At 38.0% G+C, this 25,125-nt stretch overlaps 1 protein-coding gene across 1 annotated transcript in view; it reads right to left on the bottom strand.

The window, feature by feature from the left end:
• usp36 (ubiquitin specific peptidase 36) overlaps nucleotides 1-23,987 on the bottom strand; it is a 32,831-nt gene extending 8,844 nt beyond the window's left edge. Inside the window, exons 1-15 of the mRNA XM_079880366.1 lie at nucleotides 23,863-23,987; nucleotides 14,542-14,803; nucleotides 10,083-10,304; nucleotides 9,266-9,376; nucleotides 8,239-8,341; nucleotides 8,086-8,153; nucleotides 7,539-7,609; nucleotides 7,346-7,428; nucleotides 7,107-7,218; nucleotides 6,882-7,022; nucleotides 3,731-3,831; nucleotides 3,507-3,642; nucleotides 2,575-2,907; nucleotides 1,217-1,423; nucleotides 671-777 (exon numbers count right to left, since the gene is read on the bottom strand). Of these exons, the coding sequence (XP_079736492.1) occupies nucleotides 671-777; nucleotides 1,217-1,423; nucleotides 2,575-2,907; nucleotides 3,507-3,642; nucleotides 3,731-3,831; nucleotides 6,882-7,022; nucleotides 7,107-7,218; nucleotides 7,346-7,428; nucleotides 7,539-7,609; nucleotides 8,086-8,153; nucleotides 8,239-8,341; nucleotides 9,266-9,376; nucleotides 10,083-10,304; nucleotides 14,542-14,794 (2,048 nt within the window). The 5' untranslated portion in view covers nucleotides 14,795-14,803; nucleotides 23,863-23,987. The remainder of the gene's footprint in view (nucleotides 1-670; nucleotides 778-1,216; nucleotides 1,424-2,574; nucleotides 2,908-3,506; nucleotides 3,643-3,730; nucleotides 3,832-6,881; nucleotides 7,023-7,106; nucleotides 7,219-7,345; nucleotides 7,429-7,538; nucleotides 7,610-8,085; nucleotides 8,154-8,238; nucleotides 8,342-9,265; nucleotides 9,377-10,082; nucleotides 10,305-14,541; nucleotides 14,804-23,862) is intronic.
• Nucleotides 23,988-25,125: the final 1,138 nt, after the last annotated feature.

The raw sequence follows: 25,125 nt of genomic DNA, 5'->3' as shown, positions 1-25,125 counted from the left end.
CCTGAAAATAGGTCTAATAGGTTAGACAAACTTAGTCCCGGTCACATTGGAAGTTACTGAGCTGGGGACTATTTTCAGGCGCTGCGTCATATCATTACGCCTGCTGGACTCATGGTACGGCAGTAAAGTTTCTTGATTATTACGCAGGAATGAGAGTATAGTTCCTAGCCATATCAGCCTAGAAAATCGCAACTTTACATTTTCCGTCGGTCTTAGTACACAATGTAACTACAGAAGAGTCAAGTTTTAAATAGGAAAAATATCTAAACTCTTTGGTAATTTTTTTGAGAGAGATGCTAATGGTCTTGTCTGATTCAATGATCTATGCTAAGCTATGCTAAAAGTGGTACCACCAGACCCAGAGTTCGGCTGAATGGATTAGAAAACGGTAAAACTCAACTGCTTAACTCTGGGGGAGTTGTAAAATGAGCCTATTTCCAAAAAAAAATTGGAGTATCCCTTTAATCAAACTAATTCCGTAACTTTTGCAAACCACATCCAACCAATTCCAATTGGACAAAATCAAGCCCCGCCCAACATTCGTTCATTTGAGAAGCCGCTTCTCTTAGATATATGCATCACAATAGGGAAGACTATCGCAACTTCCGTTTCATGCCGACTTTGACTGGAATCTGCTCTAAGCTCTACATATCAGAGAGAGAGTGTGTACCTGTGGTGCGGGTGAGTTGAGGCCTGGCTGAGAAGGTCACTGGACAGATGAAGAGATGAAGGGGGCGGAGCCTCAGTGCTGCTGCTCGGGCTCTGGCGGGGACTGGCCTGCAGTTATTGACATAAATAAAAACTTTGTGGTCTAAAAAAAATATAAAATAAAAAAACATAGCCATGAAACGTGACAATGACAAAGGGACCCATATGGGGGAAGAAATCATCAAAATCAAACCAAAAAAGAAGGAAATAAAAAAACAGTAGGAAGGGGGAAGGGAAAAGAAAGTGTAGCAGAGAAGAATTAGAAATTGTTAGAAATAAAAAAAACAAAATAAATTTTTAAAAGGACAGCAGTGCAGACTGCGAACCGACAAAACAGACATGAGCTGAGAAGTAAACGTATTATTATTACAGATTATAGGCCGTTATGAGCAAAGTCTTTCAACATCTGTTCGTTTACGAGGAATGAAGTGGACAAACATGGGAAGGCAAACAAACAAGCAGTCTTGAGCGCCACCGGCAGATGAAACGAGGGTGGATTGAGACTGACCTTCTTGGCGGACAGGGCGAGTCGTTTGGCGGGCGGGGGGGACATGGTGCTGACGGCCTCTGACGTGACGTTGGTCAGAGCCTGGGGTTTGAGCTTCAGCACCTTCTGCTCCTCTGAGTTCACACGCTCTGTGCTCTTAGCCGGAGACGACAGGGCGTTCACACCAGACGAGCCGCCAACAGGCGCGCTCCTCGTGCCAATAGACTCCTGAGAGAGAGAGAGAACACACACCGCAGGTGAGAGGAACATCAAACTGCGCTCATAATGTGAATACTCAATGAATATGTCGTGTTGACTAAACGAGGGGAAACATCTTCAGACTTGACGTTGGTATGCAGCGGAAAACGTGACTTCTGTTTACACAGTATACTAGGGCTGCACGATATATAAAATAAAACCGATATCGCGATATGACTTAGCGTAATTGTCAAACCGCTCAATTGTCAAAGGCAGTGATTTGATTAAACATGCGCTAGCACTGGTTTCAGAGTGAAGTGTGGCATTTACACACCCTGAAAGCATGAGCTGAATGCATGTAAATGAACACGGTGCTGAGCTTCACTCTGAAATATCTTTATTTGCCAGCAACCCGTCAAAATGAGTTACTGTTTGAAAACGAAGGAATTAAGACATATTAATATAGTACTTATGATAATTATTTGTAAAATAATTTTTGTTTCTCGATTTTTATTACTACAATATATTTCTTAATTTTGCTTATTATTTTTAATAATAAATCACAATAAAACCATAATTATTATTCTATAGTCAGAGTGAATTGGTAAAAAACAGTGGAAAACACCAAATTTTTCAACACTAGCAAAAATGTGATGTAGGATTTACTTAAAAAAATTCACTCAATTAAAAAGAAATGGCAAATAACGCATTGAAATAAAAACAAATCAAGTTGAAATACTGAAATATAATTATTTTGTAAAATGTTCTCAAAAAAAATCTTTATTTACAATTTCAAAATTATTATTTTTTATTAGCATGAAGCTTTTCCTAAATCGTTCAGCCCTCAAATAAGTTTGCCATTAAAAAGTCTTTTGGGTAAAAAGTATTTTTTCGACTTTTTTTAAATTTATTATTATTTTTATTTTCTATGCAGATGCAACAATCACCCCACTCACTGTAGAATGATTAACTCTTTCCAAATACAGCTGCTATTCAAGTCATCTGGTGAAACTTCCTGTATGTTTTAAATGATCAGAAAAAAAAAAAAAATTCACAATGTCAGTTCTCTCCAATATCGTGCAGCCCATGTCATCACACCGAAACTCTGGCAGGACAGTCAGTTCACTTTGCTGGACTAACTCCACCACTAAACCAGCACACACAGGTCGACGGGGACTTACTTTCGACTCTGAGGTGTCTGCCGAGGAGCTGTCAGACAGGGATTTGAGTGAGGTAGATGATGGCAGGCCTCGGCCCTCGCTGTTGGGTTTGGGGAGGCCGTTGGATGGAGCAGGGGTGCTGCTGCGGGACTGAGGCTGAGGTATGGGCTTCTTCACTTTCTTAAAGGACTCCTCGATCAGTGTGGGTCCACTGGACAGCTTGGGCAGGGCGTGAGACGTGCCTGTACCATTAGACATCTTCGGCGATTGGATCCCTGAACAGTTCCTGGCTACTGGAACTCCAAGACCTCCATCCACAGACTGGATCTTTCTCAGCTGAGCGGGATCAAGCTTCTGGAGGAGGAAAGATCATTTTTTTTTATGTTATGTTAGCATGTTGCTGTGCAGATGCAATGCTTCTCAAACAGTGGTTCCCAAGTGTGTGGTTCCCCCCCAGTAGAGTTGTCAAAAAGCACTAAAATTTAAAAATGTGACGATTTTGAGCGCTTTTAAATGGATTCTTAAACGCCTCTGATTGGCCATTGTGTTCACGCGCTCAACATATAGGTCTGTGATTGGTCGGTATTTATCCCCTGGCCAGGTTAAATTTACTGCTTAATCTTTAATGTTGTGGGCCGATTTTTCTGCTGGAGGTCCTGGACATCTTGTTCAGACACATGGCATCATGGATTCTATCAAATTTCATTCTTTCATTGATCCTTATACGACCTTCTAGCGTCATAAGGCTGAAGCCTGACCCAGTTTCTTAGAGGGGAAAGCACCCCGGACAGATGGCCAGTCCATGCATGTTTGACCCGTTTATAAAGTATGGGAGTAAATGGGGGTTTGGGACACGGTGCACATCCTTCAACGTAAATCAGTGGGATTTTGTTTAGCAATTCCTTTATGTTTTTACTAAAATCAAATCTCCAGATGGTGTCACACATGCCTACCTTTGTAACCTGTGGTGAAGACAAAGGTCCATTGAATGTGCTCTTCTTCGGCTGCTCCGGTGTCATGTTAGTTCTCCCAGAGTGCACCATGTTTTGCTTTGTATTTGAAGCCTCTGTATTTTTCTTTTCAGGGATCCTACAACACAAAAGATGTAACTGTAATAATGAAGCATATCTACTGGCTACTGAAATATGAACAGCAGATAAAAGAGCATGAATATTACCTCAGGTAAAAGAGGACATAGGCCTGCTGATTAAGGACAACCTTGATGTTACTGGAATGCACCATTGAGTCGTTCATCTGGTACCACTGCCCATTACTGGCCTATCAAAGGACATTTGCACCAGAATATTAACCAAACAACTTAAAAATGAAGATGACAACATGATCAACTTTTCCCCCAATGGGCTAATTATCCATCAAATGGATCAACAACGCAACGCATTGTCTCTCACCCAGCTCTTTGTGTCTTTCGATCAATGATTATTTGTGTGTAACTGGGGACTTCTGAGATTCTAGTCATCTATCAAAGGTTTTATGCTAACGATTAAAATACTGAAGTCATCTGTGGTCATTTTAGTAAAGTCAGCAGCTACAACTGTTTTTAGTCGCAACAGCTACAATTTATTTACCTTTATTTTACCAGGAAGCCTCATTGAGAATAAAATCTCTTTTACAATGAAGTCTTCTTAACTCTTCCGGGTCACCGGCGTGATCAAGTCACATGACCAGTTTAAGACGTCGAAGCATAAAAACAGTCACGTTGAGCGCTGCTGTCCACTTCTGTCGAAAGTGCTGGCTTGAAAATCTATTCTGTGTTTTGTGTTGATAGACCAAGTAAAAAAACGGAAAAAAATGTAAACTTTATATATCAAAAAATAAAAAAAATAGACGTGTTCGTAAAAGAACGCAAGATGGGATGTGACAGGCGTTGCATTTATTTTAAAAACTTCGTCGGTTTTTGTCATAAAACAAAACAGAGAAAAATGTGTGAATCTGCTGACTCTGCTCTTCAGGCTGCACATTTTAGGGAGTGGAGGAGGAGCCAACTGATCAAAGAAACAAAATGGAAAGGAGGGAGATTGACGGAGTAGACAAAGAGAGACATATATATATAGAGAGAGATGTTATTGCTAGTTTTTGGAAGAGTTTGAGTAGATTTTGAGAGTAGTTTAGGAGTAGTGTAGATAGTTTAGGAGTAGTTTAAGATGTATAGTTGTATGTATAGTTTGATTTTGTGTTCATTTTACCTTTTGTATGGTATATTTGCACTATTTAGGAACCCCTCTTACTCAAGGAATGAAAGCCCTGTAATGTAGCTGTCTGTGTAATTGTACATGAAGTGTTTTGTAGTCTATTGCCACACCTGCTTTTTGCTGTATATAGTTTGATTTGACCTTTTTTAATGTTGTATTTGCACTATTTGGGAACCCTCATATTCTGGGAATGCAAGGCCTTAAATATAGCTCTCTGTATAATTGTGTGCATAAACTGATTTAAAAAGTGCCAAAGCTAAAAAATTTTTTTTTTTAAATGCCTATGGCTACACCCGCTTTTTTTTTTAAAAAATCTTTTTTTTTTTGTATATAACTTAATTATATCTGAATTATACCTGTATATGTTGACATTTACAACTTGTGTTTACATTTTAAACCTTTTAAAATGCTACATTGAGCATGTTTGTGTTTTTTGTAGTAAAAAAGCTGTAATTTTTCTATTCGGATTTTGTGTTTTTTATGTGATTTTGGGTATGTTGATACATGAAAGTGAAAAACTAATTGTCTGGTCATATAGGTGATGTTGTGCTGAAAAAAATGATACCAAACATTGGTATGGTAAACATTTGTTTATGTCGCAAAATAAAAATAAAAAAAGCACTCAAAAACAGCCCAAGATTCCAATGAGTTAACTTGCATTGGTACAAAAACATAAAGACTTCGAAAATAGAGCCGGTAGATTGACAGCAGTGAAAGGTACAGTTTAGCAATTATTATACAAAAGACTTGACCACTCAATGCTGCGATTGGCCAATCAGAATCAAATTTCCAGAGAGCAATAACCAATAATAGTGACAGACTAGCAAGCATTAACACGTGTAAAATTTTACATTTATACACATTATTCTGTGTATTATATTACCTTGGCATTAAATTTCAGAAAACTAGAGTGTTTCTAATTAGTGTTGTCACGATACCAAAATTATCGTTTCGATACCAAGTCAAGAATTGCGATTACGATACTTATTCGATACTTTTCCTGAAAAGGGAGAAACACTCTCAAATATCATTGCTGTGCTTGATTTTAAAACCGGGACAACATTCTAATCATATAACACACTAATAAATGAACATATGAACAGCAGATATATTAAACATTTGAACAAAATATGAAATATCAAAATATAAAAAATAAATTAGAGCAATGACATTCAAGGTAAAAAAATAAAATAAATTTAGCAGCATTATCTCAGTTATCATAAGAAACATAAGAGTTACCGGTAATAACTTTATCTTGATTCTGAACTTTGAATAAAAATATGAACAGCGATTATATTAAACAAGGTTTAATATTGGTAACATATGATAAGCCTCATTGGTGATATATTTGACATATGGAGAGAGAGTTGTGGAAGGCCTATACTTCATGTTAAACATAAATATATAGCAGCAAAGACATTGTCAGCAGTGTTGACGGCAAAATGGGCTACAGAATATTTCGTTCTGTATTGAGAGGTGTAGTATTTGAAAATCGATAATATTTTTTTAAATTGCATTTATATCTGCATTTATGTCAAAACCTAGAGACTTTCAAACATCAATATGTCATTTATTAATATGTATTCATGTCAAAATGACATAGAAACATCTTTTCCTATTCAATTTTGCCTGGAAACGCTTCCAACACGCTTGCGTGACGCGTGAAAAATAGGCGTCGGTTCTATTTCTAGCATGCGCGTGTCAGGCAGTGTGCAAACTCTAACATGGGAGCCAAAATAAAAACGGACACGCCACGCATCCAGTGTGCTGCCGGCCTTACAAATCTGGAACGCGGTCATTTTTAGAAGTATCGATACTAATAAATTTAGGAATCGTGACGTTTTTAATTTACGAGAATCACAATACTTTTGAATTATCGGTGCACCGTGCAACACTATTTCTAATACAACGGCTAATGGAGTGATGGCAAATTTTGGAAAGTCATAGAAACACTATTGTAGATCAAATGCATGTAAACCTATTGTAGGAGACTCCAGCAAAAAGGAACCTTTAAAACATCATAATAAAGGGCACTTTAAAAAACAAAAGCAAAAACAATCTTTCTGAAATGATGAAATAAGCAGGTTTTCTCTAAAAGCCTTACCACACGGCGCTCACCTTGACGTAGCAGTAGTAGTGTCCAGCATGGCAGCTGTAGCCCGAGTGCACAAGCACAGCATAGAGGCCATACATCACAGGATCTCCAGTGCTCTGGGACATGTACGGGCGAATGTTCAGGAACTCTGGGTAGCCGACATCCTACCAGAAAACCATCAATCAATGGGTTGATCAAGACTAAAGGCCCGTTTGCGTGGCAGTGGCGTGTGTGGGCTAGGCTGATACCTTGGTAATTTTCCCTCCACTGAAGTTGGCGAACCGTTTAAGTGACAGCGTCAGCACATTCGATGTTCTGTGAACTGTGAACCGCTTAGACGCTGGAACTTTCTTCTTACATCTAAAGCAAGAAAAGAAACAACTAAAGAGATGCACATATGTTGTGAATGGTTGCTTACTGGATCAAGAGCTTGATTGGCCTGCACGAATATGTTTTGAGGATGTATAAATGTGGGTGTACAACTCACTTGGCACACATGTAGGCATTCTCGCCACTCAAAACATCAGGCTTGACGAATAGTTCCAGAGCGCGAACGATGTTGGCCGCTTGCTGAAATGGAGAGTTAATGTTATTCAGAGGAGGTTTCAGTCTGGGACAAAAGACATTCATCATCCTGACATGAACCAAAGGGCTTTGAAAAACACAAGTCAGAGGCTCACCCGAATCTCCAGAGCGATGTCCAGGTACGGGTCATACGTGTCTGACACGCTTTTACAAACAGAGCACTTCACTGCCAAAACAGAGAATGCAAAATAAAGACACTGGATTCTGACTTCATACCTCACAATTGCGAGTTTTTATATTGCACAGTCAGATAAAAAGCCAGGAATTGTGGGATGTAAACTCACAATTGCGAGAAAAAAGAAAATCTGAATTGTGAGATTAAAAGTTGCAATTGTCTTTTTTATTCCATGGCAGAAACAAGCTTCAATTGAATCCTGGGGGAAAATGTATCAGTTTCCATAAAATTACTAAGCAGCAAAATGGTTCAGCATTGATAAGAATAAGAAATGTTTCTTGAGAAGCAAATCAGCATATTAAAGGATCATGTGACACTGAAGACTCAGATTCACCCATCCATCGATCAGGCTGGGTGATACAGCTAAAATATCTCTCAATTATATCCTCATGCATTTTTATTATTGTTGTTGATTTATGATATCCATAATGTTTTAGCCTCTAAATTCATGTGGTGTTTGTGCTCACCTCTTGACCTCAAATAACCCCCGAAGATCTGATGGACCAGCGTGGTGGCCTGTGTCTGTCTGTCCAGCCTGTGAACAAAAAGGCTTGTGTCACTCCTCTGATCCAATGAAGCAAACTCTGTGGGTTTCACTCACAAACTCTTTGTACTCTTACTTGGGATATCCGTTCAAACAAGCTTTCTGCATGGCATCAATGGTGTAACGCAGGAACTCGTGAGCATCCTCTTGGCTCCCAAATCGAAAATGACGAGCAATTTCTGAAGGATTAAAATAAAATATATATAATCAGGTTATGTCAGAGGATAATGGGAGCAAGAAAAGAAACAGAAACTCCCAGGAGTAACAGTTTCATGACTCAACACTTAGTCACAGGCTACAACAGTAGTCATCAGCAGCACTTCCTGTAAAGTGCAAGTCATCCCATGATTTACTCAGTCTCAAGTCATCCTAGGTGTATATGACATTCTTCTTTCGGACGAATACAATCAGAGTTATATATAAAAATGTCCTGGCTCTTCCAAGCTTTATAATGGCAGTTTCTGTTTTTAAGTCCATAAAAGTGCATCTATCCATGATAAAAGATGATCTATCCATGATAAAAGATGATCTATCCATGATAAAAGTGCATCTATCCATCATGAAAGTGCATCTATCCATGATAAAAGTGCATCTATCCATCATGAAAGTGCATCTATCCATCATGAAAGTGCATCTATCCATCATGAAAGTGCATCTATCCATGATAAAAGTGCATCTATCCATCATGAAAGTGCATCTATCCATCATGAAAGTGCATCTATCCATCATAAAAGTGCATCTATCCATGATAAAAGTGCATCTATCCATCATGAAAGTGCATCTATCCATGATAAAAGTGCATCTATCCATCATGAAAGTGCATCTATCCATCATGAAAGTGCATCTATCCATCATGAAAGTGCATCTATCCATCATGAAAGTGAAAGTAGACTGTGTATGACTGTTTGGCCAGAAGCAAGAATTTTTACATTGTAACATGTTAAATTGAATGAATAATGTCATATACACCTAGGATGACTTGAGTGTGAGTAAATCATGGGCTAATTTTCATTTTTGGGTGAACTAACCCTTTAAAAAGGCATTTGAAAATGTTGCATGTTTGTTTGAACAAATTTGGCCAAGCGATCAGAGGAAGCTCTTACTTTTCAGATCTCGGATGAACGATACAGGTTTGATGGCATTGCCCGTGTTGGCAAAGGCTTGGATGATGTGGTTCTGCATTACGCAAATCATGCAAAATCCAGACTGGTGACCTGAAGGAGGCAAAAGAGGGATTTTACATCAGCAATCATAGTGAATTCCAGACAGGAAACATCCTATGGGACAAACCAGCTACACATGCATAGCTAGCTAAACATACAGTTAAAAGCATAGACATGGTGCCCAAACCCGAAATCGAATAATGTTCGGAAAGAAAATGACACATTCTACATATGGTGATTTCAATGCTTGTGTGATCTCTCGCAATTATACAGTTGGGTAATTATATTGTATATAATTTTTGGCCATCAGAGAGCTGCTATCAATATGCGGGGTATCCAAATAGATTTTAAACGTGAACGCGTGCTATTTACTTTCACTTTCGCATTCATGATCACAAATTATCCATGTATAGGGAGCGGCAGCTACTGACCGCACATTTTACAAGATAAGATATTTGTCAATGTCGCTCAGGATCTGTTGTGCACTGAATAGTCCTGTCAGTCATCTCTCTTTACTATCTTCACATGATAAGTGAAATCTGACTACTGCACTAATCCCAACCATGTCCCTCACGGGGCTCCGTAGAATGCGCTATTCATTTTCAGTGCCTTTACGAATTCAGATTTAGGCTTCGGTCACATCCCTAGTAACTACCCCCCTGTTGAGCACTAGTGTTCGCTACAACCACAATGCTGAAGGTCAGACATTCACATGAGCATACTAGCGTAGATTGTGCTGAGTGAAGTGCTTTCTCACAGGATCGGCTGTGCTCCTTTGAGAGGAGGTAGTTGGCCAGCGGGGGGGTGTAGGTGAGACACTGCACAGTGGAGTTGAGGAAGCAGGTGTTGCCCAGGTTGTGGAGTCCGGCTCCAACCCGATACACTCGCTCCCACTTCATGGACAGCTTGTTCCCCGGAAAGAGCATCTTCTGAGGAGCGGGGATCCCGTCGCTCTGGCCAACGCTCAGGCTCTCTGATACTGACGGAAAAGAGGAGACCAGTTTATTAGAAGAAAAATACCTTTACTTGCATTCTAAATCATAGGAAGATCAAATATAAAATCATATTGGTGATATGCATTGTTTAGTGAATTTTCACTGGCAAATTAAATAATTTCAACAGTAAACCATGCTATCAGGAATTTAACATGAGGGCAAAAGATTTCCACATGCAGATTTTGCAAACGAATTCGCTACGTTGACCAACTAAAAGCTTGGATTTTAAATTAGTTCTTTGTGAGCTGTGCTTCATATATCACTACACTGTGGACAGGAGAGGGAGGACCTTTTGTGCCCACAAAATTTCACTGAAACTTTGCTAATTTGACCGCACCTTTAAACTTACGAATAATTGAGTGTGTTTAAGTGTGCAGTTCAAGCTACCGAGGGTTTTCTGTAGTCAAGCTACAATCTGCATCGGTCAGTCTAAGAGTACATGACAATGTGTAAACGAATATTTGAAGGGTTAAAAACATCTAGTGCATCACCTCAGATAACGTGCACAACTTCGAGGGCAATTGACGTACTGGATGAACGCAAAATTCAATTGTTTTATCTAGGTCTGTCAGTCTGATTTAGGGAAATCTGGATTTCAGACACACAAAAGTGTTACATGACTTTAGAGGAAAAAAAAAAGAAAAGACACACTTTTATCCTGATAATTGTTTGTTTTTAACACCAAGGCTATTTTCTGGAGAAAGAAAAAACATACCTGTGTTAAACTACATAGAAATATAATGTTATATAATATTTTTATAATATCGTCACCTTCCTAAAATAATTGCCTAAGTCATTTTTTCATGTTTCTCAGAAAACACAAAAAACTGAACCAATAATTGAATATATGATATTTATTGATAATGTCACTCAAAAAGGTTATGGCAGAAGATGACTATTGACATACTAATAACAATGCATGTCAATTATGTAACGTAACAGAAATAAATGACTTAGGCAGATTTCTGAACATGCCTTTGTGACTTAGGCAATTTTAAATGTTCAACTCTGTCAACAATAAAACACTAACAAACAAACTAAACATCATTCTGAGGAGGCATGTGCATCTCCTCACTTCTACCTCCAGCTCTTCTTTGCTGGGGACTTAATCAAATAAGTTGGCAGAACTGTCTAAATCAGTTTGCGAATCAGTTTGAATGATTTGTTCGGTTTCCTGCACGCACTGATTCTGAATGGGTTTCACATTCGGACTCATAACAGGAAGATTTAAGAACATCAAGCGTCCGACTGTACTGGCCGTGGACCTACAGTACAGTCAAGTGAAAGCAAATCTGCAAATTAATTATTTTGTTTGCCAGCGATGAAGATCTTTATTAGTTGAACATCTTCGTATGCTGTCTGAATGAATGATTCCACAGGACGATACATTCGATTTCATTTCATTCAGGTAATACATTTTACAACCAAACAGATTATATACACATCATTTCTAGCTGTTTGATTCCAATACGGTACCCTATTCAAATATTTCTTAATTAGATCATGTAATGTGGAAAAAATTAGACGACAACTGTAGATTAAATATTGTTTAAATAGGCCGAAAAGAGTTAACCCTGTATGGCATGACTTTTTGTTTTTTTGGGGAAAAAAAGTCTTTTACCCCATTTTTTTGGGAGCTTGGGGGTCTCTGATAATATATCCATAATAAAATGTGCCCAACCCCACCCCTGAACTAGATATTGGTTTGTGCTACGTGGGTACTATTGTTGCTTTGTTCAACAATGTGCTACGAGGGTACTAAAACTCAAAGGTTTTCTACATAGGTGGAATAGGGAAAACATGCAATATGTGCATTAGAAAAGGTTTTATTTTGACAAACATCAATCACAAATGGTTTCAACCAATCACAAACATCAAACAATCAACAAAAAAAACTACTACTACTACTACTACTACTACTACTACTAATTACAACTAACACCCCATAACACCTCATGTATAAATGTTCATATTCATAAAAACATTTACACCAAACAAACACTACATACTCTCTCTCTCACTCACACACACACACACACGTTACTTTGCTGACTGACCCCTAACTGACCCCTGACCTCCTTACTGTCTCTCAAACCTGATTCAGGGATCCACTCTTCCTGACTCTCCTTAAGCTCACTGTCCTCACTCTCAGAAGGAATGACCCTAACCATGTTCATTTCACCCATAAAATGTTCTTGTGTCCATTTCCTGCAAGTATCAGTAGATCGCAAAAACATTGACTATTGATTCGCTCAAGTCATGTCAGAAAGATTGTAATTACGAGTTGAATGCACATGAACATCACCACAAAGTCGTAATTACGAGTGGGAAGCAATGGTGGAAGAAAATAGTTTTCAATCATGATAAATTTAATTCTGAATTCCGACAGTACAATTTAGTTTGTGTACGTATTATGTGTACTGTTAATGAAGAAGAGAGATAAAGTTTGCCAGAAAACACTACTCATTTAGCCAGTTTATGAGCTGATAGGCATGAGTGACCAAACTACATTTCCCATAATTCTCTGTGGCAGTATAATAATAATAATAATAACAACAACAATAATAATGAAACATAAATTGACACATAATGCACATTATTTGAGTTTTCCGAACTTGTAAAAACAAACTTCCCAGGAGAACTTGAATGCACCGTATGGTCCTCCTAACCCTATGATATTGCCTGAACAAAAGCGGTCTAACTGCACAGTGTTGCCCTGAGGCAACGAACAAAAAAACACAGTTTTAGTATATAAATAAAAACAAAATAAATCTTTAAACAATCAAACATACTTATTTACATACTGATGCACATGCATATATTTTTTAATATAAAGTTATTTTAACTTAAACATGTTAAAAAGTGATATTTATCTTAATTGGTGGCACTGTGTACCATGTGGCTTTGCTTCATGAAAGGACTGCTCCACCCCCAAACAAAAAGTCACACCCACTTCAGCCCCTCATTTCATTGAACAGACATGTCAGGGGATATTATATAGGCTATATTAAAAAATATATAAAAAAAATTAAAGGGGTGGTGTGAGGTCCAAAAGGTAGTTTGTTGCTTGAGGGCAACACCATGCCATAGAGGGTTAACAGACAGCCTAATGCTAGCTTCATTGACTTTGCTATTTTTATTGACTAAAATGTGGACTAAAAAAGACAAAAAACTATGCAATATTTATAGTCTAGCCTATATTATAGTAAACCTCATCACTTACCAATAGGGGGTAAGCCCTGAATCATGGAAATAACTTCAGAGGTTGAGTAGCTTTTCGATCTTCTTGATGCACCTGTCATCTTGAAAAGTTTGTAAAATTGCCTAAGTCTCATTGCCTTTTGACTTAGGCAAAATAAAACGGCCTAAGTCACACACTTGACATAGGCGATTATACTATAGGGGTAGAATTGCATGATCTGTTCAACTGAGGACGTGGGCGATTTTACCAGAGGTGGCCAGCATCATGAGGAGATGACTTATGCAAAAAAATCATTTTTGTAAAAAAATGACTTAGGCAATTATTTTAGGAAGGTGACGATATTGAATATAATAGATTTAAAGGGATAGTTCACCAAAAAAATTATAATTACTCGATTTACTCACCATCAAGCCATCCTAGGTGTATATGAAATTAATAATTAGTATTATTATAGCTAATAAAGTTTTAAATATGAATATTTTTCTAACACAACCTCATCGCTTCAGAAGGCCTTTATTAACCCCCCGGAGCAGTGTGGAGCACTTTAATGATGGATGGATGCACTTTTTTGGGCTTCAAATTTTGGCCTCTCATTCACTCCCATTATAAAGCTGGGAAGAGCCAGGATATATATTTTTTTTTAAATATAACTCCGAGTGTATTCATCTGAAAGAATAATGTCATTTACACCTAGAATGGCTTGAGAATGGGTAAATTATGGGGTAATTTTCCCTTTTGGGTGAACTATCTCTTTAAGACCCGTTTTTGGTAAAAAATAAATAAATAAATATTACAACTAAATTTGGAAAGTTTAAAAAGTATGAACAGAATAAAACGTATCTCAGAGAAGAAATATTAGAATCCAACAAAATATTTTAAGCCTGACTAAAATCTAATTTCTTAATTGTTACAAATCAAATTACAAATCAATTTTGATTTTGATTAACAATAATAAACAACCCTGAGAAATGTGCTTAAGAGCCACAGATCTGTATGCCTTAAAGTCTTGGGGATCTTACTTTGCCTCTTGATCTGAGCAGGTTCAGACGGTCTCTGTGCTGCTGCCCCATCATTCTTGGGATTCAGGATCACATATTTCGTTTTGAGGTTTTCCAGCTGGTAGCTGAAGCCTTTGCTGGCCGGCTCAAACTCGATCTTCTGCAGAAGCACTTTCTTGGCGGATGAAGCCAGCAACTTGTTGAGGTCGCCCTCATCGCTGGAGTCCTTGCGGCCCGGCTTCAGGGCCTCTTTGAGCTTGTCCACTATCGGCATTATGTGTCACTGATGAGGAAAAACAGACTTTAAAAAATTAGAAAAACTCATCTTTCAAACATGCATTACTTGTTTAGAAAATTCAGTATATAATAACTTGTAATAAACCAATGATTTTCCATTCTTCGAGAGTGAAGCTAGTATAAAGTTGATCCAGATCAACAAATCTGATTGGAAGTCATTCCAATGGATATCACAGGTTTATGTCAACCTTATCTGGCAAACCAAGCGAGACACGTCTGGAAAAACATGAGCCTGTAATAAATGTGTTAAACCAATCAAGCCATCAGTAACACAATACGTCATTTAACCACAATAACAGAGCTTTTGCTTGCTTTGACAGATAATAACACAAGGCTACATGAAACGCAACATCGTGTCTGAACAAAATCCCATAGGTGAGCAGTCAGGATGGGGCAGGTGTCTAGTTACATAACAGCCACTGCGCTGCTACTGGGCAAAAGTGCACACCCATCAGGCACTGCTGAGACTGAACAGAAGTCGATGCAACAGACACGGACAGGGCATCCAAATGACCAGGAACGATACTTGCATCAATACAGAAAACCACACCAATAAAGCACAACAGCAGATTGATTGCAGAATGATACACAAACATAGTTTTTTTTAATACATTTTCCTCTAGGTTGAAATATTACAAACCTTACTACATTGTTTCAATCATTAAGTACTGGAATAAACCATGAATGAGCATCAAACATCCCCTTATCTTTGACAAATGTCACTTGATATCAGATGGACCGCAGGGCAAACGGCTCTGGCCTTCACTGCGGCTGCTGTCCTCGAAGAGACCGGATGTGAGATCATTCCCAGTACAGTGAGATAATACTCCCTTCAAGCTAATGGACAGCTCATCTACCAGTGACTACACACACACTGTATGGACTAAAGTTTGGGAATCCTGACCATTACATAAATACACATAATAATATAGAGTTGGTCCGCCTTCGCAGCTGTAACAGCTCTCACTCCTCTGGGAAGGCTTTCCACTAGATTTTTGAGTGTTTTGTGGGAATTTTCACCCATTCATCCAGTAGAGCAGTAGCGCGTTTGTGAGGTCAGGCACTGATGTTGTAAGAGAAGGCCTGGCTCACATTCTCCATTCCTGTTCATCCCAAAGATGGGGTTGAGGACGGGGCTCTGTGCGGGCCAGTCAAGCTCTTCCACACCAAACTCATCCAAACACGGACCCTGCTTGTGCACTGGAGCGCAGTCATGCTGGAATACTGGGGCCATCCCTGAACTGTTCCCAGAAAGTTGGAAGAATAGCATTGTTCAAAATTATATATTTTTTTCCCTACACTGGCGGTAAGGAGCCTAGCTCAACCTAGGGCTGCTCGATTATGGAAAAAAAAATCATAATCATGATTATTTTGGTCAGTATTTAAATCACAATTATGTAACAAGATTATTTCACATGACTTTGGGAACGTGTTGCATTTATTAAAAAGACACCTTTCAACAATTCTTAAAAAAAAACATCGAAATTTGAACATTGATTGTACTTTTTGAACTATTGAAATAAATAATATAACAGATAATACTTAAATGAGTATTTTAATAATTCCCGCAGGTCTACCACTTATAATGCGGGAAATTCCCCCACAAACATTGATTCACTTTAGCATGTAGATTGTATGAGTAGCCTAAATTAATCCACACAGATTATAAAATCAAATCTATCATTTTAAAACTTTCTCCAAGACGCAATTTCACAAACTGCACGAGTGTTCAGCGGTGCTGCGTCTTCTCTCTCTCGTCTCTCAAAATGGGTTGGACAAAGCAAGCCTCGAAAACTAGGCTACACTCTCGCATTCAGGAGTCGGGACAATGACCGGATTAGCTCAACCCCACACCATAATCCCCCCTCCACCAAACTTGTCAATCCGGCAGGTAATGTTCTCCTGGCATCCACCAAACCCAGACTCGCCCATCAGACTGCCAAACAAAGTAAGCTTGATTCATCACTCTACAGAAACGCTTCCCACTTTCCAATAACACCACTCAGAGTTGACCATGGAATATCTAGCAGGGATGAAATTTCACGAATTGACTTATTGCACATGTGGCGTCCTACAAATGTTTGTAAAGGCACACTGCATGGATTGCATGGCTTTTAGAAAAATGCCGTAGAAAAAAACATTACTGGTGTGCAAAACAAAACCAAAACTATAATAGTTAATATTAACTAACAATTAAAAATATTTCTAAAGCACAAATTAATCTGTTACAGTGAATCAGGGAACTACACTGCGACCGAAATGGTCGCATATGCAACCTTTTGAAATGCCATTGCGACCCTAATTTTTAATGTATCACTGATTATTTTTGTACCTATGTTTTAGGCAATATGCTATGATTTACTATGAGCATTTATTAAAACAGAAATGTGTATTTTAAGAATACGTTTTATAACGTGCTCTGAGCATTCAACACATCAAGTTGGCTTCAGCCCCGCGACCGTTACTTAGATTAAAACGTACCATTGTATCAGTGCTGCGCAAGCTCTCTCTCTCTCACAAACACGGACGCGCGCACAGAGAGAGAAGATAATTGTAAAATGAAAATTGACGGGCTATAGTTTAAATTTTGTTCTTGCTTGTTTTTTTTTCTGTCAAAATGTCAGAAAGCATTTTGTATTATCCATCCGTGTTTTTTAAATTCGTTAAATGACGGACGTTTTACTGTTAACATAGCCCTCATTATATGTCGGATTCGTCAAACTTATACTTGATATTATTTTTAGAATAAGTGATTCGTTATGCTATTATTGGACTCCTGTCTATTCATTGTCAACTGTTTTCTATAAATATGTTTGCATTGGCTAACATTTATTCAGCAATTGCGTGTCCTGTTTAAAATGTGCAATGTTAAAATCCAAAGACAGCACATCACAAATAGAGGCCCTTTTCCCTGTGCTATTTAGTTTCATATTTGGATATTGGAATAATAAATTAAGTAGCCTATCTTAATTGTACACAATGTTCCTGTGTTTTTTTTTTTTTTTTTACTGTTTTCTAGGGGTTTCTTAATTTTTTGACAAGTTGACCAGCACACATTATATGCAATGCAATATAATGCATGTGTGTCCTATGTGTGACATATTTTGCATACAGGTAAAGTTGCCCAATATCAGTCATTTCTAAAGTAAAAAAAAAAAAAAGTGTTTTGGAAAATATCTCTTTATCTGATTTTCAGTAAATTTGTTTTCTATACAGAGATATCGACATCGGTAAATATCGGTATCGGCCATAACAGCAATATTAATATCGGTTATCGGTATCGGCCACAATTTTCACATCGGTGCATCACTACTTAAGAGTTCAGGAGTCTGCCCATCTGTGCCAACCATAGCATGTTGAAATCCATTTTGCTCTTTATTGTGTATGGTATTTTCTATTGCAGTAAATCTATCCCAACCAATGTTAAAGAAAACAAAAACAAGAAGGCATGTGGTTTAAAATATGGCAAGTAAAATAAAAAGCACATCTGTATGCAATACAGTTTCATTATTGTTCATTATTATTCAGAGCGGCTTACTATAAACAATTTGTGCGACCAAATCATGTTTTGCGCCAGTAACTGAAAAAGTTAGTAGCGCAAGTGCCACCAGTGGAAAAGGTTAGTGTAGTTCCCTGTGAATTTACCAATATATTATTAAAATCAAAAGTTGCTACTGTTAGGCTATTTAATGGAGTTCAGCTAAAATGAACTAATTATGAACAGCTGTATTTTTGCTAAACCCAAGTTAACGAAGACTAATAAATATTGTAGCAAATGCATTGCTCATTGTTAGTTTATGCATTAAATAACATCAAAATAATTCGGCCTTAATGTAAAAGTTGTTACAGTTTTTACATAATTCGGTTAGTACTTATAAATGACACCTTAAAATAAAGTGTGAGTAATAATAATTAACAACGTACTTACTATGGGGTTATAGGGTAGGATCAGGTTTGGGTTGAGGGTTAACTGCATGTATGCATAATTTACATGTAAATGTACATGTAACAAGGACACTGTAAAATAAAAGTGTTACCCATAATTCTTAATGTAAAAAATAATAATAATTACACAGAAAGACATTAAAAGAAAATGACATTTAAATGATAAAACAGTAAGATCAGATCCCACGCTATATTATATAACCCTATATTAAGTTTGTTAAAATTAATATTATCCAGTATTTAAATTACACTGTAACAAGGACACCTTAAAATACAAGTGAAATATTTTTTTTGTGTGTCGTTTGGTGCATCGAGGACACAGATGAGCAGTAAAGGCTGAGTTGAGTTCTGCATGGTCTTACTCATCAGGTCTAGTGCTGACGTACAGAGCCGAGCCGCACATGCATCAGAGACCCAAGGGCAGACTGACCTTCACGTGCACTCGTCCTGCACGAGCCCAAACACTGATGTAACACACACTCCTCCTCACCAGCATCTCGACCGCTCACACGCGTACACATATATTCAACAGCAGATCTTAGCAGGAATATAGATTTCCAGAATTTAATCAGCTTGTGCTCAAGGAAACTCAATCGCACAGAGAAATTACGTATCAAGTTTGAACGCTAGAATGATTTAATTGACAAAACAATAATAAAATGCAATATAACTTATAACTAAAAATATAAAAGGAACTCTAACATGTATATGAGTCACAAATCGGTGCTTGGGCCCTAAAAAGTGTCATATTTTGATACTATTATTAATATATTACATACAGACATAAACTGTCCTTCCCAGCAATATAGAGAGTCAGCCACAATCTACACGCAATAAAGACAAACCATTCGAGACATTTGCAAGTTTAGATTCCTATGGACTGTGAATAAATACAGGCTAGATGTCCACCTCATCCAGCGCTCTTTGTTTTCTGTCTCATATAGGATCCCGTCACTATTATGGTCTGAGAAACCAGCCGCTCAAACTGAACTGTGTGAAATACCGTTTGGCCGATTACATCAAAAGAGTGATTAATTCAGCACTGCCAGCTCTGATTCGACACGATGGCAAACGTACAGCTTGATTGCTGAAATACTGTCAAGAAAGACAACTCTCAGCGAGGTATAAAGTCTCCATCGCCAGACAAGTATTTATCAGTAGTATTTCACTGATGGTTTAGCCCCAGTTAACAGTCTAACGACATCCCACTTTAAACTACTTTCATTTATTTTAACTCAATTGACCTTCGCAGGGAGTTTGATTGACAGGCGATCTGACCAATCATAATCCGCCATCCGTCGAATCCGCCATTTTTGTCAGACAAAGCGGTTAGGAAAGTTAGTAGATTAACGTCGGAGGATTTGAACTTGAAAAACGGTGTACTGACGTCTTTCCACGGTTAAAACAACATTTGTTATACATTAATTAGAAGGAAGAGATGAACGGTTCACGAGAAGCTTTAACACAGTGATCTGTCAGACACATTAAAGAGCCACAAAACGCTATTTATTGTTTAAAGTTCATAAAAAAATGACCAAATTTGAAAGCTGAAACTGTTTCATATTAAAAGTAAGCTGGTTTGTCGGCGCGTTGTCAGTGTCTCTCTGCTCCGCGATGTACACTTCACTGCGTGAGAACATGGTGTGGCTTGAGAGAGGCGTGGCTTGTCGGACATAGCAACAGTAACTAAAGGGGGCGGGTCTTTGCGAATGGTCAATTGACCCTTAACAAAGACCGACAAGCCATGGCACTCTCAAGCCACACATCATGTTAAAAATACATCACGAAGCAAAGACGACACTGACAACGTCGACAGACAAGGCAGAGCAGATTAGGCTACTTTTAGTAGAAGAAAAAGTCTATCTTTAAAATGATAATTTAAGAATTTCAAACAATAAAGTCCGTTTTGTGCCTCTGTAAGGTGGCGTACAGATCGCTGTGGCGCTTCAGTTCTGAACCGATCCTCTTCACTACTAGTTATAGCACGAAACACACATGAACGAACGTCTGAGGGTATGTTGTTTCAACCGCGGAAAGACGTCAACAAACACAATGTTTCAAGTTTAAGTCCACCATCGCTAATCTACTACCACTCTCCTGTCTGGTTTGTCTGTCGGACAAAATGGCGGATTCTGCGTCTCGATTGGTTAGATCGCCTGTCAATCAAAGGTCAGTTTAGCCACCATTGTCATGAACATGAGAAATTAAGTAACTACGGCCACCAAAGTAAAACGACACACAAAAGAAACGCCGTTAGAACACAAGAACAAACTATAGGCTAGAGCAATTAGCATTGCACTCTCAAAAACAACATACTGCACTTTATGCCATTAAAGCGTTAGTTCACCCAAAAATGAAAACTCTGTCAGTAATTACTCTTCCTCATGTTGCTCCAACCCCGTAAGACTTTCGTTCATCTTCAGAACTCAAATTAAGATATTTGATGAAATCTGAGAGCTGTCTCCATAGGCTTCTATGTTATTGAAACTTGCTGGCCCAGAAACGTTATTAAAGACATTGTTAATATAGTCCGAGTGACTACAGTGGCTCAACCTAAAGTTTATCAAGCGACGAGAATACTTTTTGTGCGCAAAAAATAACGACTTTATTCAACTCTTCATTTTCTTCTGTGTGGGCCTCGAGTGAGTTCACGTAGTGTAACAGCGCAGCGCTTCTGGGTTGTACGTCAGAACGGAGGCTCACTATTGGCCAACGCTAGTCATGTGTGTGTGTGAGATGCGTGTGACGTACAACCCAGAAGCGCTGCGCTGTTACACTACGTGAACTCACTCAGACACAGAAGAAAATGAAGAGTTGAATAAAGTTGTTATTTTAGGGGGGGGGGGTTTGCGCACAAAAAGTATTCTCGTCGCTTGATAAACTTGAGGTTGAGCCACTGTAGTCACTTGGACTATTTTAAACATTGTCTTTACTAACATTTCTGTGCCGGCAAGTTTCAATAACAGAGAAGCCTATGGAGGAGCGAGACAGCTCAACAAAAATATCTTAATCTGTGTTACGAAGATGAACGAAAGGGTTACGGGGTTGGAGCAACATGAGGGAGAGTAATTACTGACAGTTTACATTTTTGGGCGAACTAACCCTTTAAAGCCCCTTTCACACTGAGATTGCAGAAAACACGCTGATAATTTGGGTAGTTTGATTTTGGTTTATTCACATTCAGTGATTTCCTGGAATCTGTGCGTGCGTTCACACACATCCCGTAAAGACACGTGACGTTTAATGACGTGAACGCTAGTGTTAAATTCCCCGGTCGAAGAGTCGCACGATTAGGCGAATACGTCACTGCGTTCCAGGACTGATCCCGGCAAAGCTCCCAGTTCCCCATCAATCCCGGGATGTGTTTGCGTTCACACAGAAGGCACTCAAGCAACTCTATGGCAATTCTCTGGGATCAACGCTCTGTGTGAAAGGGGCTTGAGAAAGTCTACAAAACAAAGTTATGAAATGTAAAAAAATTACAATTATTGCTGTTTCACCAACTTATATTGTATTCCTCAACATTATTGACTTACGCCATGAGAGATTTATATCAACATAAATGTTTCATTTATTTCTCCATATGGAACAGTATCTGGTTACACTTTATTTTAAGGTGTCCTTGTTACATATGTTACATGTACTTACCATAGTAATAACAGTAAATTATGCATAATTTTATGCAACTAACCCTCAACCAAACCCTAATCCTACAGTAAGTACATGTAGTTAATTATTATTACTCAGTATTTAAAATATATAATTACACTGTAACAATGACACCTTAATAAAGTTGTTACAGTGTAACTGTACATTAAAGTTCTGTATTAGTAATATTAATAAACATTATACTTACTATAGGGTTATTAGTATGGAAGCTTGTTACTTACCGCCACAGAATAAAACATTTTAAAAGATAATTGAGACTTTTTCCTCTCACAATGCGGACTTATTTTCTCGATATAAAGATATAGTCGCATTTGCAAGTTATAAAGTGCAGTTTTTTCCTATAATTACGAGTTTATAACTCGCATTTGTGAATTTATAAATCACTCAATTCTGCCTGTTTTCTTGCAATTTTGAGTTTATATCAGGTAATTCAGAGAGAGAAAAAAAGACACTATACATTTTTGATTTCATATCCTATGGTGGAAACAAGCTTCCATATGTTAGTTACATATAATTATGCATAATTTTCTGCAGTACATAAGTACATAAAGCCTTAGCCCAGTGTCTCGAAGTCTAAAGTGTAGCCCATATCCGGCTAAAAGCACGTGTCCAATGAGCACTCATGTGGCCTTTACTAATCCCTACTAGTCTTTCTAAACCACTTCATGTGTCTAACCGTCGTGTTTTACTCCTCTTTTAGACAGTTAGTTTATTAAAATACACTTAAAGTTTCTCTATTCGGTTTCTGAAGTCTCGAATCGTGTAAATGACAGCAGTTTTGGCCATTACAACACGTGCAGCTGAGCTCTAGGTAACGTTAGACAGCAGATGTGTGTTTTGTGACACAGCCTAGAAATGTATCATCTAAGTTACCATTACGCCGCGCAATATCCACACGCTCGTGGCAGTATTTCATGTATCTGAGGGTTTATTAGAGGTTATTATGATGCGGTTAATAGGGATTCAGTCCACAGAAACATGTGATGATCAAGGACACTTGCGAATCAACTCTACTCGCCAGCTCGGGTTGTTTACCACAAGACTACGCTATTAATGTCAATGTGGAGAGTGTGTTTTGCGCGGGTCGGGTCCGAATACGCGCCGCAGTCGCTAGTTACTTAAAGCTGCTAGTCACTCAAGCTAGCGAGCTAGTTTAGCATCTGCTTTAGCGTAAACAGAGCGGGTTTCTTCGACGCTTCGGCACGTTTGTGTATTTAACGCTGGGAAAATGTCGCGACAACCATCGCGGGCGGTTTACTGCCGATTTAAACGGCTGCACTTCCTGACCCGGACCGCCTCACAAAGCGAACGTGGCGTTCAAACTGCTGCAATGTGCTGCTTCTGACCCTCGCACAGGCGTTTTCTCGGGAATTAACAGTCATTTGTGTATCATTTCTCACCAAACGCATGCGAATAACATCAGATACGTACCCATCCGTGAACGATCGCGAATCGTTTGATGTGTTTTGATGTTAAGACTGTATTCCGCTACGAAGCCGTCATTTTGTTACGTTCTCTTCCCCCATGCTGCATTATGAAAGGGCGTGTGCAGGCGTGATTGACGTGACGGAGCGGCCAATCGGGGTTGAGAACGACCGTGACGACACACTTCATTCATCGCTACAGTGTCCAATCAGAGGGCGTAAATCGGTTGCTGTCTAACTTTTAACATGGATCCTTTCAATTCAAGAATTGCTTTCCTCGGACGGACGGAAGGTTGCCTTCTGTCACTGTGTTGCCAGGGATTTTTAAACTGGAGTCTACATAGGGGGCGCTAAAAAAAGAAAAGAAAGAAAGAGAGAAGGCTGAAAATGTTATAAATTAAATTAATTATAATAAATTAAATTAAATTCATTATATAAAAAAAAAAAAAAAAAAAAAAAAAAAAAAAATATATATATATATATATATATATATATATATATATATATATATATATATATAAATTCATTCGTTCATTCATTCAACATCAAAGTTTTTGTTTATATAATATACGTGCTTGTATATGTACAGTACCAGTCAAAAGTTTGGAAACATTACTATTTTTAATGTTTTTGAAAGAAGTCTCTTATGCTCATCAAGCCTGCAGTTAAAAAACCCAAAAAACAGTAATATTATGAAATATTATTACAATTTAAAATAATGGTTCTCTTTTTTAATATACTTTAAAATGTAATTTATTTTTGTGACGCAAAGCTGAATTTTCATCAGCAAGTACTCCAGTCTTTGGTGTCTTATGATCCTTCAGAAATCATTCTAATATGCTGATTTATGATCAATGTTGGAAACAGTTGTGCTGCTTAATATTTTTTTTATAACCTGAGATACTTTTTTCAGGATTATTTGATGAATAAAAAGTTAAAAAGAACTGTATTTATTTAGAATAGAAATCTTTTGTAACAATATACACTACCGTTCAAAAGTTTGGGAACAATAACTTTTTTTTTTTTAAGAAATTAGTACTTTAATTCAACAAGGATGCGTTAAATTGATAAAAGGTGATGGTAACGATTTAGAGATTGGCATGGGGTACTTTCCATAAGATCATCACTCAATGCAAATCAAACTAGCTTTTAGGCTAACTGAAATAAAACCATGCCAATCTCTAGGTATGGTGAAGGCTATGTGATGATGTGGGGCTATTTTAATTCCAAAGGCCAAGGGAACTTTATCAGGATGCATAGTATCCTGGAT

Source organism: Squalius cephalus, assembly GCF_949319135.1.
Source record: "Squalius cephalus genome assembly, chromosome: 1".
NCBI classification, from domain to species: Eukaryota; Metazoa; Chordata; class Actinopteri; order Cypriniformes; family Leuciscidae; genus Squalius; species Squalius cephalus.
Note: the sequence above shows the minus strand (reverse complement) of the source record. Positions and strands in the feature narration are given on the sequence as shown.